The sequence below is a fragment of the Phoenix dactylifera genome, chromosome 17, assembly GCF_051530095.1.
Source record: "Phoenix dactylifera cultivar Ajwa chromosome 17, Ajwa_hap1_PhDact_Kaust_v1.1, whole genome shotgun sequence".
Taxonomy (NCBI): Eukaryota; Viridiplantae; Streptophyta; class Magnoliopsida; order Arecales; family Arecaceae; genus Phoenix; species Phoenix dactylifera.
The window spans coordinates 11,772,174-11,790,019 of NC_143206.1; the positions used below are offsets into that span (position 1 = coordinate 11,772,174).

A 17,846-nucleotide genomic window follows, 5' to 3' on the forward strand; every position below is an offset into this window, starting at 1 on the left:
CAAGATCAGAAAATAAAAAACTACATAGAAGGTCCAGCACATATACGTGGTCCGTCTAAATAAATCCTCCAAAGTGATGAGCAGCAAAAGAGGCAATCCAGTCAGCGACACAGTTTGTCTTTCTGTAAACATGCATAGTCTGGTAAAAGCCACACTCTCTCAGTAGGCTGCGGATGTCGTGGAACGACGTCTTCTTCTCTGCAACGCACCTCCGACTTCAGGTCTACTCGATCACCGTGGGCGTGCATTATTACTGGCGACCCAGGTTCGGTGTCTTCTCCATGATCAGCTGTTTGATGATATACGGATGGCTGGTGATCATAAACTAGACCTTTCTGTTCGACCTCAACTCGCATGTGTTAAATACCAATTATTCAAATGTATGATTGCTAAATAGTAAATAAACCTTTTCCTTCTGGAGATATTCACGGAGATCAGGAGTTCAGAAGCAATATCCCTGCTCTCTCTCTCTCTCTCTCTCTCTCTCTCTCTCTCTCGCCAAGTCCCAACCAACCACGCTGCGTCCAATTTTGTTTCTGGGATCGCTCTCCCACCACAGATTCATAGATTTTTTTTTTTCCTTTTTTGTTGCCTCTGCCCACCTCATCAGCTTGCTACAGAAATCTTAATGCTATCCAATTTAAGAGAGAAAAGTCGAGAGAGGGAGCGTTGAGAAAGCATTCGTATCGCTCGGATTTGGTCCATAATCTTCAGAAAGAAGAAAGAAAGGTGGCTCACAGATCTTATGCTCAGTCCTCTCAAGCTCTTCATGTCAGCTGGATTTTGCTAATTTTCGATTTGTATTGTTAGTATTTGTTATTTTTTTTTGATTTTTGGTACATGAACAGGTTCTTTAGCGGTCTGCTCCATCTTTGCTTTTAAAGAATCATTCTAGGTTCTTTCTTGAATAAGAATTAGTCCGCTTGAGTTGGCTTTTGATGAGTTCTGGTCTGGTTTGTTTGCTTCCATGGACGTGCTAATTTCGGCTGGTTCCTTGGAGATTTCAACTGATTTCAGATGATTTTTTACTTTTTTTATTCTTTTTTCTTTCTGCTATGAGTTCCATTTACTTCTTTGTAGATTCTTATTGTGTCGAGCTGATTTTTACGAAGGAAGTTGGTTATTCAATCACATTGCATCCCATTGTTGCAAGATTTTGGACTGCTGTGCTTGTATTATTTAGTGGTGGAATTGTTTGCGGAGAATCTGAGTTATTTTCCACGTAATGAATCAGTTTTTTCGGAATGATATGACATACTGTAATAAAAATTATATCTCGTGTTTGGATAATTCTCGTCATACAAGCATTTCTTGTTCGATGTCAATTTTTATTTTCCGTCAGCTGCAAGAAGATCACACCTTTCCTCTTAATTTATGGACCATTTCTATTATGTTGTGCCTTAACAAAATTCTTGTTGATGTATTAATTAGGATGTTTGTGGTTTGCTATGTTTTAGTAGTTTGACTCATTTTAAGAAGATATGGTGAATTTGGGGTCATATTCTGGAAAGAAGTCCTTGAGTACAGTGACTTTACTCTTCAAACTACCATATTATACCCAGTGGGGGCAGAGCCTGCTCATTTCTGGCTCTGAAGCGGTGCTAGGATCTTGGAATGTGAAGAAGGGTCTGGTTTTAAGTCCATTTCATCAAGGCAATGACCTTATCTGGTGTGGAAGAATTGCTGTCCCCATTGCTTTTACATGTGAATACAGTTACTATTTGGTGGATGACGACCGGAATGTTTTGAGATGGGAGGGAGGGAAGAAGCGGAACTTAATCCTGCCTGAAGGAATTCTGGAAGGAGAGGTAGTGGAAATTCATGATCTGTGGCAGGTATAGAGATTTTCTGCATTTCTTAAACTTTCTTCTCTTGTGCTTGGATCAAAATTTTTGTTCTGTTAAGCTTATTCTTATCTGGATTTTTCGTAGCTTATTTGACTTTATTGACTAAATTTTAAGTGCAGACCTACCTTTTATTCTGCTGCTTTTGTATTTGCTATAATCAACATTAATTTCTCAAATCTGGAAATTATATACTTCAACCTACAACTTCATGGTCAAATCAAAGAGTCCTTTTTTGTGAATTACAAAGGACTAATTATGTCGTAAACAAGGTTAATTCAGTAAGTTGAGAGTGGATATTCTGATGATTTAACTTCTGCAAAATGGAACGGTTATGTAACTAAAAGCTAAGACACCGTAGAAGTACAAGGCTGAAAAATGATGGCCATGAAAGTTTGTGTAATCCTTTGTCGCCATGCATGATGCTGTACTTATCATATTTACAGCAAATATGCCCAAGTTACTAGCAAATTCATTGAAGTGCTCATCCTTTGTGTGCTACCATCTGACAGTATGTAATAATGTTAGATCTAGATGCCCATGAAAGCCAAGGGTACCTACATATGCTTTTCACATAGAGTTCAGTAGTTGCTATCTGGGTCTTATACCGATAATCTCTGCGCCGACAAATCCTTGGATTGGTGTGGTAGATGTTACCAGTACTTGCCATTTACCTAATTGCATGTCTAACTTGCCAGAAGTTTAAATCTTGAAAAAAAAAGAGAAAAGATCCATGAGTTGGATGTGATATTAGTAGGAGTGAAAAAGCAATATTGAGTTTAAAATGGCACGTAGTAAAGAAGAAATTTTTTTTATTAATTAAAACTATGATAAAAATAACTGTGAAAGATCAGCATTGTCTCATCTATTTGGGTTTGGTTTTATTTTCTGTTCTTGTTAATGAATCTGTTAAGGGCTACATTAATTGTGATTGCAAATTCACAAAATCTTTTCTCATGATTGGTTGCTTAGATTTTTTGCAAAGTTATTCACTGTGCAATATTCCCATCATTTTTTTTCTTTTCATGGGCTATAAGGTTGACGATTACTTCTCAAATGTGTCAAGCAATGCAAAAACCCTTGTGGTGCTGCATTTCTGCAATCTTAGCAACTAAAAAATGGCAATATGAAATCATGGAAGAAAGATAAGGGAAAAGTAGGGATCGACCTGGAATTTATAAGAATGGGACTTCATTGGAGGCTCTTGAGAAACTTAAACTAATTATTCATGATTCAGTTATATTCGTGGGGATTGCTTTCTGCATTTCCCTTGTATGTTCTGGCTACTGTCCATGATACCCAACTCTTCACGTTCTTTATGTTTCCTATTTGCTTATGTCATGTCTTGTTATATCTAAATCCAGAACGCTTCAGAAGCTCTCTTCCTCAGAAGTGCTTTCAAAAATGTCATCTTTGGTGGAGATAAGAACCTGGAAGCAGGAACATATTCTGGGTTTCTTCAGAAAAACTGGGAACGGAAAGGTACATCTCCTCAAGGTCTTAAAAAAATGTTTGGTTTTATTTTGACCATTTTGCTTCCAAAGTTTCTTACTTTCAATTCTTCGATTGCGAACAGATTCCATTGTTGTCCAATTTGTGATTAGCTGCCCATATTTAGAAGTTGGATCATCTGTAAGCCCAATTCTTATGTTTTTGTACTTTTTTTCTTCATGCTCATTACCTTAAACAGAGACATGCTTGAATATCCCTAGTGCTCATATTTGTGCCTCTCTCTCCCCCACTCTCCCTCCCTCCCCCACTCTCCCTTTTCTTTTTCTCTCTCTCTCTCTCTCTAATGCATTCACATGCTACTTAGATATCTAAAGAATGGCAACTTTTCAGGTTTGTGTTACTGGTAGTGTGCTGCAATTAGGACAGTGGAAGGTTCAAGGTGCACTGGAACTTATCTATGCAGGAGGATCTACATGGAGAGCAGATTGTTTAATGCGAAAAGATGACTTCCCAATAAAATATCCTTTTCACTTTCTCTCTCTTGAGAGATCTTAGGATTTGAAAATACGCATTGGTGATGGTTTATAACATCATTCTTTTTTTAAAAAATCTATATTTTTATAATTCAACCTTCTATATCTATGTCCTTAGCAGTACTTCCACGTACAAGTATTGCCGAGTTAGCAAAGTGCAAGGTGCTTCTTTGGAAGTTGGCCCTAACAGGGAGCTCGCTGTTGACTTGGCATCAACATCTCCACCAAATTATATTATATTATCTGATGGCACCTTCCGGGTAATGTATAGAGTTGGAGTTGGGCTGTCCTGGAAACATCTCGTTTACATTCTTGGAATATAAATCTAATTATTTGATAAGCAAGTAATAAATAGATTCTTATTAGTTAACTTTTTTCCCCAGGAAATGCCGTGGAGGGGTGCTGGTGTTGCCATACCAATGTTCTCCGTTAGGTCCAATGATGACCTTGGAGTTGGAGAGTTTCTCGATCTAAAATTACTTGTTGATTTGGCTGTGGATTCAGGCTTTCATCTTGTTCAACTCTTGCCAGTAAATGATACTTCAGTCCATGGGATGTGGTGGGACTCATATCCCTACAGGTAATTGAGATATCGTTCTATGAAGCTATAAAACATGCATAAATATGTGTTTCGTTCTTAAAAACTTCTATTCTGGAAACTTCAAGCTTATAGAGGCTTAAACCGGCAAAACTCATTTTAATCAATGCCTGGTTATTGAAATAGTGATCTGAAACTTCTTACATTAACAGCTCTCTCTCTGTATTTGCATTGCATCCCTTGTATCTGAGAGTACAAGCACTTTCAGAAAATATTCCAGAAGAGATAAAGGTGGCCTCTTTAACCCTTTTTATTAAAATAAACATGTTGAGTTCATGTCAATATGCGTGCTTCTTATCCAGCATCTTCAAGTTGTTAAATTCAGTTGGTAACATTTACTTGAGGTCTTTGACATTTGGCTTCCATCATATCCTCTGTGTAATTGCAGCAAGAGATCTCAAGGGAAAAAGAGAAGCTGAATCAAAAGGTATTTCTTTTTCTAGGTCAACATTTTTCCTATGGCAAGAAAAAAACATTCATGTTTTTTTATATAGAATCCTTCTTTTCGTCATTACTCTGAAGTAGCCAAAATGCATGACATGCACCAAAACTATAATGATTGGCTTTTGGTTTGCACAAGATGGACTTAACTGCTCAATGGATTGGTTGTCAACACTATTTACTTTCCATAGATCTCTTTGGTTTGCCTATTATAGACGTGATTAGCCTTAAATTTGTAAAAAGGCACCCTGCTTGGTTTTTGAGGTAGAGAATACCCATGACTATTAACCCCCAAGGCATCAATTGCTGAAAAGTCACAGTAACTTAACCTAGAAACTTACCTATCACAATTTATGGAACAAAGAACAATCTTTCAAACTTTACAAGCTTCCTAAACCTGTCTCTACTTGATGTCGACCCCCTATAAATTGATGCTGAATTCATGACCAGTGTGGATTTTTGCAGGAGATAGGTCTTCCATGAATCCTTGAACACAAGTTCGATGGAAGAGAAGCCTTCCTTATCGATGCAGTTTAATATGAGCTACAGGGTTTGACGATTCAAGATTTCCCTTGACTTGGCTGACAGGACATAGTTTGAAAGGAAAAGAGCAGGGACTTTAATTATTTATTTGGTTTTTCTCCCTATAACTGAATGAACGCCATGGAGGCAGAATGCATGTAGATTATTTTTTAGGTCAAAAACTAGGTTATGCCTCTTAAATTCTCAGGTAACTAAATGCATAAAATTACTAAGTTTTGTGATCCAAAATGAGGCCATATAAAGGCCTCAATATTCCAATATTTGCATTGTATAATTGATGAATGAAGAGATGCTCAAATGAAACTCAGACAAGAGCATGCATTGAAGCCATGGATATGTTGAATTAAGGGCAAACAATCCTAATTGAGCATCTCTGTTGGTTGAGATGGTTTGGTTGAAGGGTGAGAGGATAGTTCATTGTCAACCTATTTAGCTAGTGAAGGTTAGGACGGAGAAAAGAAGGAAGTATCACACATTTCATCATTGGAGACCATTTTTGGTGTCCTTAAGACTAATTGAACTATAACTCCTTTGACCCTTCCAGAATGTGAATGCTTTTCCAGTAGCATTTGACAATCAGATCCTTGATTACCAGTAACAGACCTGAGTGCTAGAACTTTGACAATGGGGATGTCATGATGATTTAATCCAATATGGGATATCTTTCATAATTTGGCAGGTCAGACATGTTGCCCCACTAATGCTTCTATAGAGGCCCCAAAATGAATCCCTATCTCTAATACAATCAAACTTCAAGAATAACAATGTTTCATTGTGCCAAGTAGACGTAATTACAAAGGACTATCACCATTCAAGTGATGAGAACCATGTCTAGGATTGATGCAATCCATAAATGGCTTATGTAAAGCACAACTTGTTACATATGTTGACAACATGCTATAGAATCCTTAAATGCTTACTGTTTTTGATATGAGAATTTGGCTTGTTTTGTAGAGCAAAATTTGCATGACATGAATCTAAGGGTGGCAATTTATGACCCGACCCGTGAATGATTCGCTTTAAGCAGGTTCAGTTTTGACATAAATGGGTTTGGGTCGTCAATAGGTCAACCTGTATAGATTTATTTATTAAATGGGTTGGGTTCAGATTTAGACTTTTGACTCATTTAACCCATTTTAACCCATGTAATAATTCAGTCGGATCATAACCCAACCCATTTAACCCATTTAAGACCTATCCAATCTGTTTAAAACTTGCTTAACCTGTTTCTATCTTGTTTAACCTAAACCGCCTAACCTGTTTAACCTGTTTAAATTCATTTAATATGTTAAAAACCTACTTAATCCATTTAACCTGTTTAACCTGACTTGACCTATTTAATAGATGGATTATGTGGATCAGGTTGGGTTACCTATTTAATAAATAGGTTGAGGTCATACCTGAATTTTTGACCTATTTGATAAACATGCTGGCTTCAGGTTGACGAATTTTTGATCTGACCCAACCCATATCCGACCCGACCCAACCCGACCCGATTGCCACCCCTACATGAATCCTGATTTCAGATATGTATCTTGTTGAAACCAATGTTAGATATTACACACTTGCAGCATGATGGTTGTTAGTCTTGCAGCATGCCTTGATACTCCTCTACATATTGTTTTTTTGATTGAATCTCCCCTATATATTGCTAGCAATGTATATATGTATGGTCATTCTTTTATCTCTTGTTGCAAGCTTACCATGGTGGTGACCACATCCTACGTGTGTGTATATATGTATGTATGTATACCTTGAGCTCTTGTTCCTTATGGAATTGAACACATTTTCCACATATTTGGCTCTTCTCATTTCTCTTCAAATCTATCATGGTATCGTAGCCTTCATGATAAAGAATCCTAGACAACATTAGACCACTATCATCTTATCAAATTAAATCAGCTGGTTGCTTATGTGATTTCAAAACTGTTTGATTGCAATTTCTTATATTCAAATTTTATATTCAGATTCTCTAATATAAAGTGTGTATTTATCCAGAATGTTGATTATGAGGCTACAATGGCTGCTAAATTATCTATTGCAAAAAAAGTATTCAATCTGGAAAAAGATAAAATTCTTGATTCCAGCTCCTTCAAGAAATTCTTCTCTGAGAATGAGGTATGGCTTATACATTTTGTGGCTTATATTTTCTCACATATTTACTGTCATGATAAATTCACAATGCAGTTTCTTTTGTAACAGAACCTCATCCTTCTAATCATAAAATGTAAACATTATGAATCTGTGATTGTACACAGGAATGGCTGAAACCCTATGCAGCATTTTGTTTTTTGAGGGACTTCTTTGAGACATCAGATCATACCCAATGGGGTCGATTTTCTCATATTTCCAAAGAAAAGGTTTGCAAGCTGTTAATTTTTCATAAGACGTTTTAAAGAGTTCTCTGAACAGTTTGTCGAGCAGGTGCCTGTGGATTATTTTGATTTGAGTTTTTCTTCTATGATTTGAGTTTTTCTTCTCTGTGGTCAATAGCTTATCACCTAATTTAGTGCATCTGATACAATTTTTTTCCAAGTTTTTACAAGTTGGTTTCTTTTTTCAGCTTGAGAAACTTGTTTCAAAGGACAGTTTACACTATGATGTTATAAGCTTTCACTACTATGTTCAGTTTCATCTGCATTTACAAGTAAGTATGATATCCTATTCTTTTGAGGCAAGCATTATGAGTGTCAGTTGTTAGTTTGCTTACTTGCACCAATGCTTCTGCTAGGCCCTTTTATAACTCTTTCTATTTATTGATTTTTCCATTATCAGTTATCTGAAGCAGCAGCCTATGCAAGGAAGAAGAAAGTAGTCTTGAAAGGAGATTTACCAATAGGTGTGGACAGGAATAGTGTGGATACTTGGGTATATCCTAATTTATTTCGTATGAACACATCCACTGGAGCACCTCCAGATTATTTTGACAAAAATGGACAAAATTGGGGTTTTCCCACATACAATTGGGAGGAAATGTCAAAAGATAACTATGCATGGTGGCGAGCACGATTGTCACAGGTTATCTAGATTTAATCCTTATTTTAAAATGTTTGATCAGTGCTGTTATTTTTTTCCTTGTTGCATTCTGCATGTTGTTTTTTCCTCAAGCTGGCTTCCACTCTTGTGGTTAACAGATGGCAAAATATTTCACCGCCTATAGAATAGATCATATCTTGGGTTTCTTTAGAATATGGGAGCTTCCTGATCATGCTGTTACTGGTTTAGTTGGAAAATTCCGTCCATCCATTGCTTTGAGCCAGGTAGCATCATATGGTCCTGGGTTAAGAAAAATAATGCAAAATGTATAAAGGCAGCGAATTTTCATCTTATCTTACTTCATCTTTAATGTTGCCTTCTTAGGAGGAGCTTGAGAGGGAAAGCATTTGGGATTTCAATCGCTTGAGCCGTCCATATATCCGGCAAGGAATTTTACAGGTCCCTATGTAATTCTTTTCTGTGTATTATTGGCTTCTGAATAACATTGTACCTGCTCAATCATTATTATTTAATATTAAATAATTTTTTTCAGGATAAATTTGGATCCTTTTGGACTGTTATTGCTGCAAACTTTTTGAATGAATATCAAAAGCTCTGCTATGAGGTATGCCACTGCTTGCTTCTTGGATAATACGTTTCATAGAGAAGAAATCTATGAGTGTATCAGTTTAACTGGAATAGTTATCCATCTGACTGTAGATACAATGGAAACAATGGAGGACTTTTTAGACTACTTTTCCTTATCGAGTGTTTGCCTAGTTAAAACTGACAAGCTGTTGTTGCATGAGTTCTCATAGAGAGATTCATGAAGAAGAACTGCTAATTTTTGAATCCAAATGATAGGCTGATTTGAACCATGAATGATGAAATGATGCATTTACTGGCACGAACATGACCTATCTCACAGATACCTCATCAAAAATATGTTTCTTCAGGTAGGTTGTTAATGCTGTATCAATGCCAACTGCTCAAAAAGCACCACCAGTCACCATAGGAAACATCCAGAAAGGACCTTAGACTTTGTTTAGATATTTGGCCATTTTATTGGATTGGTTAATCTATCTTGCTCATGAACTTTCTGTTCAGCATCACTAGCTTCTCTTGAGATGCCATCAAAACAATTCTTTATGGATATCTATAGAAAGATCTTTTTCATTGGACAAGTAACCAGGCTTCTCACAGGCAGATTCTGCTACTCATGGTTGCATATTTGAACACACATTATATGAATTTAACAAACTTCATGGATATGTTTTTAAGGAATTAACAATGGTCTTAAATCATGGCATAAAACCATATATTAAACAAACTGACTTGATCACTCTCTTCAAGCACCATGCCAGGAAGAGTCTTCACATGCTCTTAGTTTAGGCAAGTGATATTATTCTTATTGAAATTGATGAAGTTGGAAGTATGCTCAAAGTCATGGAACAACACCTTGATTTAAGGTTTGACATGAAGATCATTATTTCCCGGGTACGAAGGTAATACATACAACTCTTTAAACAAATCCACATTGCAGGAATTTGTCATGTGCCCTAGGGAGGACTTAAAAAAACATTTCCAATGAAATTTTAGTCAAAATTAGATCTAAAAATTTTGATAAGCCTTCTGACAGTTTTCGGTATGTCACTTTTACTCAGATCTCAGATTGATATTACTTTATCTATATTAGCAGATTCCTAGCCATAGATGTAGTACGATAAGCCAAACCTGGTCCTCTGGATTGCCGCATCAATTTTTTGATTCCTGGCCTATTCAAAATGGGCTGAGCTAAATATACTACAGTCATTCCAATCTTCATTTGGGATTGAGACAGATGACTCAGCTACCAGATGAGGCTGACAGGTAGCAAAGCTAGGTGGCTGGTAAATCGACAAGCAGCAATGCACACTGGCATAGTGTGGTAATGCAGTGCTACAAGCATATGATATTGGAGAAATTCTGGAAGGAAATTTTAAGAACAAATGAACCATCCATGAATACTAAGCATAGCGACCAAGGTATCCGAGTCTCAAAGAATATCAACTCTTTAATTTTGCGGATGTTCAGGTAGTAAAGACAATGGTTCGGTAACTGAAGTAGATAGCTAATTATGTAATAAGTGTGAAGGATAAGCGAACCCAAAAATGCAGCATGAAGCAGTAACAGACTCCATGATGGAGATGGGAGCTAAGCTATTGTGCTTGCAAAAGCCTGAGTTCTAAGAAGATTTTATAAAATGACAATATAGAAGTGGTACGAGAACATGTTAAAAGGAAGATACCGTGAAGCAGGGAAATTGGAAAGGTCAAGGGCATGAAAAGGCCAACAGCATCTCTGAATGAAGCATTGAGCATGATTCAGTTTGTGTTATAGTTCGAAAATATAATCCTGAGGTAATCGAATACCCAAATGCCTCATTAGGAATGAAGTAAACAAGGTGCTTTTAGTAACTGATGGAAGAATTCAGTGATAATGGAAGCACTTAAGAGTTTTAGATAATTAAAGAAGCCCATGAAAACCACGAATAGAACACGTCTACAATCTACTAGATGAATTGAGTCTTTCATACAAATAAGAAGGATATACTGAAGACTAAAAGCTCAATAGACTGTTAATTTGGATTGTTAAAGCTTCAAGGTTTACTAGAAGGTCATGGATCTTGGTAGATAAATATTGGTTTCTTGATCGTGTAAAATGGAAAATAGAAATTGCTATGAACTAATGGCCTGCTCCTCCAGAATATATGTCATAACTTAGCAAGGTAGTATTCCAACGTGTGGTTTACATAGATAAAATCTGAGGAAAATACAAAAATCCCAAGAAAAGATGACTAAGATGAAAAAAAATAGATTACATAGGGAACAAAAAGGTTTTGTTAGAGTTAAAATTGGGTAGGTTTTCATGGGAGTTAAAGAGAAAAAATGGTTGAATAATCAAAATAGGCTACAAAATAGAAAGGGGAGAAATGGTTAGGGTAGAATTGGAGATCAATAGGGTTGAAATGGTAGCTTAAAAGGTCATGGCAATTATTTTGACCAGAGACAAAATTGAAGCTGAAAAGTCCTAAATTTCCTTGATTTGAAGTGAGAAAGGGATGAAAGCTCGAAGATATCATCCTAAACAACCATGAATTAAAGAATGAATCATAATACAAAACAATCTGATCATAGGATCTCGATACCAAAATTGATTATGAAAATTGGGGTGCCAAGTGACATATGCTTGCCACACTTAAACAGGCTAAGATAGGATTGGAGGGTGGAGACTGTTAAAAGACAAAACAGAAGGTTTATACTTTTGTTTTACTGAATTTTACTAGTTTTTTGTTGGGTACAGGAGGAAAAAATGATCATATAGAATGTCTATAATAGCAAACATGCTAGACTAAATGTTCTATCAGAAGCTCTGCAAGTTGTCTGGAAGCTATGGATAGAGTCCGTTAACAGAAAGCATAATAGCTCCAAGATGCCAACCCAGCAAATTTAGACTTTGGCCAGGCTAAGTTTCCATATTCTGGCAGCTGTCACTGCATGTCATTGATAGAGGCATTAATAACAGTGGAGGCATCATTTATTTATTGTAGTACTGAGACTGGCCTAGTCATTGCTTAAGCATGTTCAATGTCTCTGAAGATTTTTTATTGTGCAGAGTGGGATTTGGGTCTTTGATGTCATGACAAATAAAGTAAAATGTTGGAATGGTACTTTATCTCATTAGGTCCTGAAACTGGTGCTTCCATCACAAAACTTACGCTCTTGGACAGCACCATTCTAGGATGTTGTATGTGCAAAGTCTATACAAAATCCATCACTAACTCATACAAAAAATAAAAGAATGCATGAATGAATGGGTTATATGTTTACTATAGAGGTGTGAATATGGTAGCCTTGTATTCTGTTTTTAACAGGACAACATACTCTTTGTTAGAACTTGGTTATTTAATAAAGACTCATGTAATTTCAGCTAAAAAGGTGCAAAAGAAAGCCAAAAACATTGATCATATTATTGGTTTTGCCAATTCTCTTTTCACAGCAGTGTTTTTCATGATCATTCATCTCTGTTGTGCTTTAGTAATTGTTAGCCATTTGGGACTTATCACCTTCCTAAATTTGTGCTGTAATGTTGGTATACATCAATGCTATTTGTAGATACTTTTGAGTGTACTGGTTTTTGGCTATTGTTGTCCAATGCATCCTGCCCATTTCTAAGCCCTATGCAAGTGCATATTAGTCTTTCTAAGTTTTGAGAGTTAATAAGCATGGCCAGTTTTTATAATATGATTTGCATTCAATATGTTTTGACATATATGTCTCCACATGCAGCATAACATAGTCTGCATATTTGCATACTGGCTTGAGCCCAGAAGTTGCACCCCTCCTCCAAATGGAGGGGGTTCTTTTTACCAATCTTGGCGCTGTTTTATCGAGAATGACATGTAGGTTGTGGCTCTTACTGTGTTTTCTGGATAAAATTTATGGTCTGTGTGCACATTTGAATAATCTAAAATGTGATCCTGCATGTTTTTATTTCCCAGAGAATCCTCTGTCGAAAAACTAGATATTATTTTCTTAATTCCAGTTGTTTGGTTCTGCTATGTTTACATTCTTATGTATCACGTGATCTGTTCTTGTTTTACCTGATTAGGTCAAAATATCATATTACTAGCATTTTTTGTTTTCTTCTTTGGTTTTATTTGTTTAGTTCAAGGAAGACTGCAATACAGAGAAGAAAATTATTGCCAAGCTTAAATACAGTCCTGAGAAGTCATTGTGGTTGGATAAAGAAGACAAGATACAGAAAGACCTTTTTGATCTTCTACAGGTAGATCATCTTGACATGGGAGGCAGCCAAATGAGTCTGCATGTTGTAAATAGTTTCTGTTTTGCTATCGGGGCTGTTAGTCTCAGATAATAGTTAACTTCTTGAGACAGCATTTTCTGGACGCATGTTAATGATTGCTCTTCAATGTCTGTTGCTGCTGCAGAATATAGTTCTTATTAGAGATCCTGATGACTCGAGAAAATTTTATCCTCGTTTCAATCTTGAAGATACGTCCAGTTTTAAAGATTTAGATGAACACAGGTACTTCTTCTATGCTATATACATGGACCTGTTAGTGTTTTTTTTTAAATGTAGTTTAGAACTATCATCTATTTGTCCAAAAGCTCAAATGAATAAGGTGTACCCCACTCCCCCACAACCCACAGGGGAAGTTATGTTTCATTCTCTAATTGAACTTTGAAAATCCACCTTCAATTTTTTTTTCTTGATTTCTTATTAGTCATAAAATTTGGCATCGTACCTTCAATTTGCTATGTGGTAGCATGTTCCTGATTGACTATTCCTTGTTACAGTAAAAATGTTCTCAAAAAATTGTACTATGATTACTATTTCTGCCGGCAAGAAACTCTTTGGCATCAAAATGCACTGAAGACTCTGCCTGTCCTATTGAACTCATCAGATATGTTGGCTTGTGGAGAGGATCTTGGCCTTATTCCTTCCTGTGTTCATCCAGTATGTTCAATTGCAAGTTTAACTGGGTTTAAACCTATGAAGTACTTAATTAATGAATGTGTACTCTTGATGTGCTTATCCAGGTCATGCAGGAACTAGGGTTAATAGGTTTACGTATTCAGAGAATGCCAAGTGAGCCAGACCTAGAATTTGGTATTCCATCTCAGTATAGCTACATGACGGTACACTTCTTGACTTTGTATAATGGATAAATATAGTTCAATTTCTTTCTGTTAGTTTTTTTTTTACTTGTGCATTTATTGTACATGGTAGTTGCTTTTAAATTAGATTCAATAAAGTTTATATAGTATTGAAAGAAAACTTTCGTTGTCAGTGGTGAAGTCCTGTGATAGATTCTAGATTCAAAACCTTTCTTTGCTGTATCATTTACAATATAATCTAGTTTTGCAAACTATTCTACCAAAACATACCTTTCAAATGACTTATAGCTGTAAATATCCATCTTTCAAAAGAAAAAACATATGTAGGTTTGGATGGTTTGAACAAAAAAATTGTGGATTTGCTTGTGGTCTTTCAAGAGGTGCTGATTGAATTAAAGATCCAACAGATGAACTGGCACTTGGGGCGTGAAATCTGATTATCTTTGTAACTTAGTAAAATACAGTATCCTTCCTCTGGCCTAACTGTGTCATAATATATTAGTCGTATTGAAAAGATTTTATATTTATTGAATTAAGCATTTCGCTTCTCAAATAAAAGAATGCAATTGAGAATTGTTTGATGGGCTGTATCTATGTTTACTTATTTTTTTACTGAAGAGTTAAGTTGATTGTCTTTAAATTTAATAAACACCAAGATGGATTGGGTTGCTATGAAAATTTAATAGGTATGTGCACCATCATGCCATGACTGCTCCACTTTGCGTGCTTGGTGGGAAGAAGATGAAGAGAGAAGATGCCGTTATTACAAGACTGTGGTTGGATGCAATGATGTGCCCCCTTCTTGTTGCACCCCAGAAGTAGCATACTTCATCATTCAGCAGCACTTTCAAGCTCCATCAATGTGGGCAATCTTCCCACTTCAGGTACCGAAACCTAAAATATCCTCTGTACTCAGACAACAATAGAAATTTTGTACTCATTTGAGTGCTATGATTAGGACTTGCTGGCACTGAAAGAGGAATACACAACTAGACCAGCAGTAGAGGAAACAATCAACGACCCCACAAACCCAAAGCATTATTGGCGATACCGTAAGTAAAATTTTACTTAACATATTCCATTTATTTTTATTCTTATTTTTTTCTTTTGGCTAATGGGGCTGAAGTTAAATTACCTAAACCATATCATGAAATTAATTAAAACGGAAAAAATTGTTATAGTTAGCAAATTTTCTGATCATGAATATTTCTTGATAAAGCCTTACTGATATGATTGCTTGCCATTGTATGAGGACCAACCTTGCCCCTGCCATATGAACTTTTAGATTACAAATGAATATTGCTCGACATATTCTCAAATTTATGATCTTTAATGGTGCATGCAGGTGTACATGTGACATTAGAGTCCTTGTTGGGTGACGAGGATCTAAAGACAACCATAAAAGATATTGTGAGAAGTAGTGGGAGATCATTTCCTGTGACTGTAGGGTCTGACATGCAAGAGAACGAAAACAATATTGCATGCTCGGTGAAGAAGCAAATTAAAAATGAGCAGGAAAAGATTTCTATGGTCCATTTAAATGATAATGCATAGAACAGAAGCCTGTGATTCTATGCCGTCCTGCTTCCTTCTCTTTTCTAAGCTATAATGTAGAATGTTTATATAAAGTAGTCAGTACAAGCCAAATGCTTTATCTTTTAGATGATCCAGTTGGCCCTAATTCTGGCATACATTTTTATAAAATTAGTGCAGTATGCACCAGATAAATAATTTGAATTTGTCTCATCAAACATCTACAATGAATATCTCCCTGTCAATTTTTTAATTCTCTTTTGTTTCACATACAAGCCTATGATTCAATATTGATGAATGCAAAACTCAGCAGATGCTATCAGACTGCGGTCAGTTCCTCCCATATTGTGCTATTAAATTGTTTGACAAGTCTTTAATATGAGGCTATGGTTCCTTTTTCTTTATCGAAAGATACTGTTGTTCCTATGTTGCTTTTCCAAGCAATAGTGTCTCCTATGATCAAAAATCTCTGTGAGTATTACCATACCATCAAATACTATATTAAAAAGAATTACTGAAAAATTATTCAGTCCTCTCACATGAGTCATTGAACCTTCAAGTGAAGATATCTTGAAACAATTTGACCTTGACAGAGACTGATGGATGGAATTGTCAAAGTTAGGTAATGTACGTCAGCCTTTGCATCTCAGCCGATTAAATGTCTTTATAGGGTTTCAATTGTATCTTTCGCACGAAAGAATGATTTCCTTTCTTTCGCAACATCAATCATTCGATCGCATAATAGCCACTTTGAGATCTGCGTAGGTAGATGAAAGAAAAATTAAAGTATTTTGGGATTTGTGCAATATGCGGTTCAATAGTTGACCTCGTGAAAGAAGATCAATTGTTTTTTTTTGTTTCGTGCGAAAGATACAACCTGAAGCCACCTTTAGAAATAGGTCGGGTGCAAGCGAAAAAGAATGTGATCTTCAAGTTCTGAATGAGTTGGGCAATCATTCTCCTACTCCTTTCTATGTCTCCTCCTTTTATGAAAAATGGAAAGTCCAGACTTAGAATCTACTTATTCAATTTCTTGTTCAGATTAATCTCTTGCTCCACGATATTAGGATGAGAAGATTCCTCCCCAGGTTTCCTCTTGGACCTTTCTTTTCCTTTAGCATAAACAAGACCTGCAACAGAGTACTGAAGTTGGTGGGGGTGTTAAAAGGATCGACCTTGGAGTGAGGGTGAGGGAATTGACCACCAGCCAGCAACCACAGCAGTTGGGTTCCACACTAGCTCCCAACTCACCACCCAACTATATCCGGCATTAAATAGCCCAACAGCTTCCCTCCAACTTCACCAGACCCTCGTCATGGCAAAAGAAAGCACACAAGGGTATGGGAATTCCCCTCCCATGAGAGAAAAGGTTAACCCCACCTCCACCACCACCACCACCCCATCACCTCAACGAGTCTCGCCCTCTCCCCAACAGTGAAAGATGGCCTTCTCCACCAAGTTCTCCTACCAAAGGCTAAGAAAACTACCCTCAAGGCTAGAAGAAGATGAAGCAGAAGTAGTTGTGGTGGTGGTGAGGAGGAGGAGGAGGAGGAGGAGGAGGAGGAGAAGGCTGAGGCTCGACAGTGGGACAAGGCGGTGGCGGAGGCCGAGGGTCCGAGTGGCAGGGCTGAGGAGGCTGTTAAGGAGGAAAGCCAAAGTGGTGGGGGCTGCAGTGAGGAAGGTGGTGGGGGCTGCAGTGAGGAAGGTCCTGAGAACATTAAAGGAAGGGAGGCCTTACGTGGGGGAGTTGCTCGCGGGAACCTATACGTTCATGCAAGTGAATCCTTCACCAACTGTGGCCAATTTGGAGAAGCCATACTTGGCTAGCCACTACCACTATGCCATCATCCCACCATTCTCCATCATATTCAATATTCCAAGGGCTGTTTCCTAGTTGTGATGTCCTACACCTTCTTTGGGATTTAGAATCTTCTTCTCGTTCTTGTTCTTCCTGTGTGCTTTAAGTCTAGCACAAAGAAAAATTGTGCTTAGATCTAGCATGAAAGAATAAAAAAAAAGTGAGAAGCAGAAGAAGAGGAGGAAGAGAGGAAGGATAATTAACGTGCACAATGTGTGTTTTACTCATCTGTAGTACTATTGTGAGATTGTTACATGGTTAATTGTCTTTACTCCAAGATCATGGCTCTTCGTTTCAATGCATTTTTCTTTCTTTCTTTCTTTTTTTACTTTTCTTGTTCTTTTTTCATTTTTCTCTGAATCTTGTCTGAAGGGGAAAAATAAAACT

The 17,846-nt window shown here is 36.8% G+C and overlaps 1 protein-coding gene across 6 annotated transcripts; it reads left to right on the forward strand.

The window, feature by feature from the left end:
• Positions 1-382: 382 nt before the first annotated feature.
• Positions 383-15,854, forward strand: DPE2 (disproportionating enzyme 2). 6 transcript variants are annotated; one of them, XM_008797962.6, is made up of 23 exons: positions 383-729; positions 1,458-1,835; positions 3,209-3,326; positions 3,421-3,476; positions 3,687-3,814; positions 3,960-4,089; positions 4,213-4,409; positions 4,580-4,658; positions 4,816-4,854; positions 7,410-7,529; positions 7,670-7,771; positions 7,975-8,058; positions 8,187-8,429; positions 8,546-8,671; positions 8,772-8,846; positions 8,941-9,012; positions 13,095-13,214; positions 13,378-13,475; positions 13,748-13,907; positions 13,991-14,089; positions 14,755-14,952; positions 15,027-15,120; positions 15,414-15,854. In XM_008797962.6, the coding sequence occupies exons 2-23, from the start codon at positions 1,482-1,484 to the stop codon at positions 15,620-15,622; spliced, it is 2,901 nt and encodes a 966-aa protein (XP_008796184.2). In that variant the 5' UTR covers positions 383-729; positions 1,458-1,481; the 3' UTR covers positions 15,623-15,854. The 6 variants fall into 6 exon arrangements, with proteins under 6 accessions (XP_008796184.2, XP_088569388.2, XP_088569387.2 ...); XM_088713262.2 differs by having other exon boundaries at positions 389-729; positions 1,432-1,835; XM_088713261.2 differs by having other exon boundaries at positions 389-729; positions 1,461-1,835.
• Positions 15,855-17,846: the final 1,992 nt, after the last annotated feature.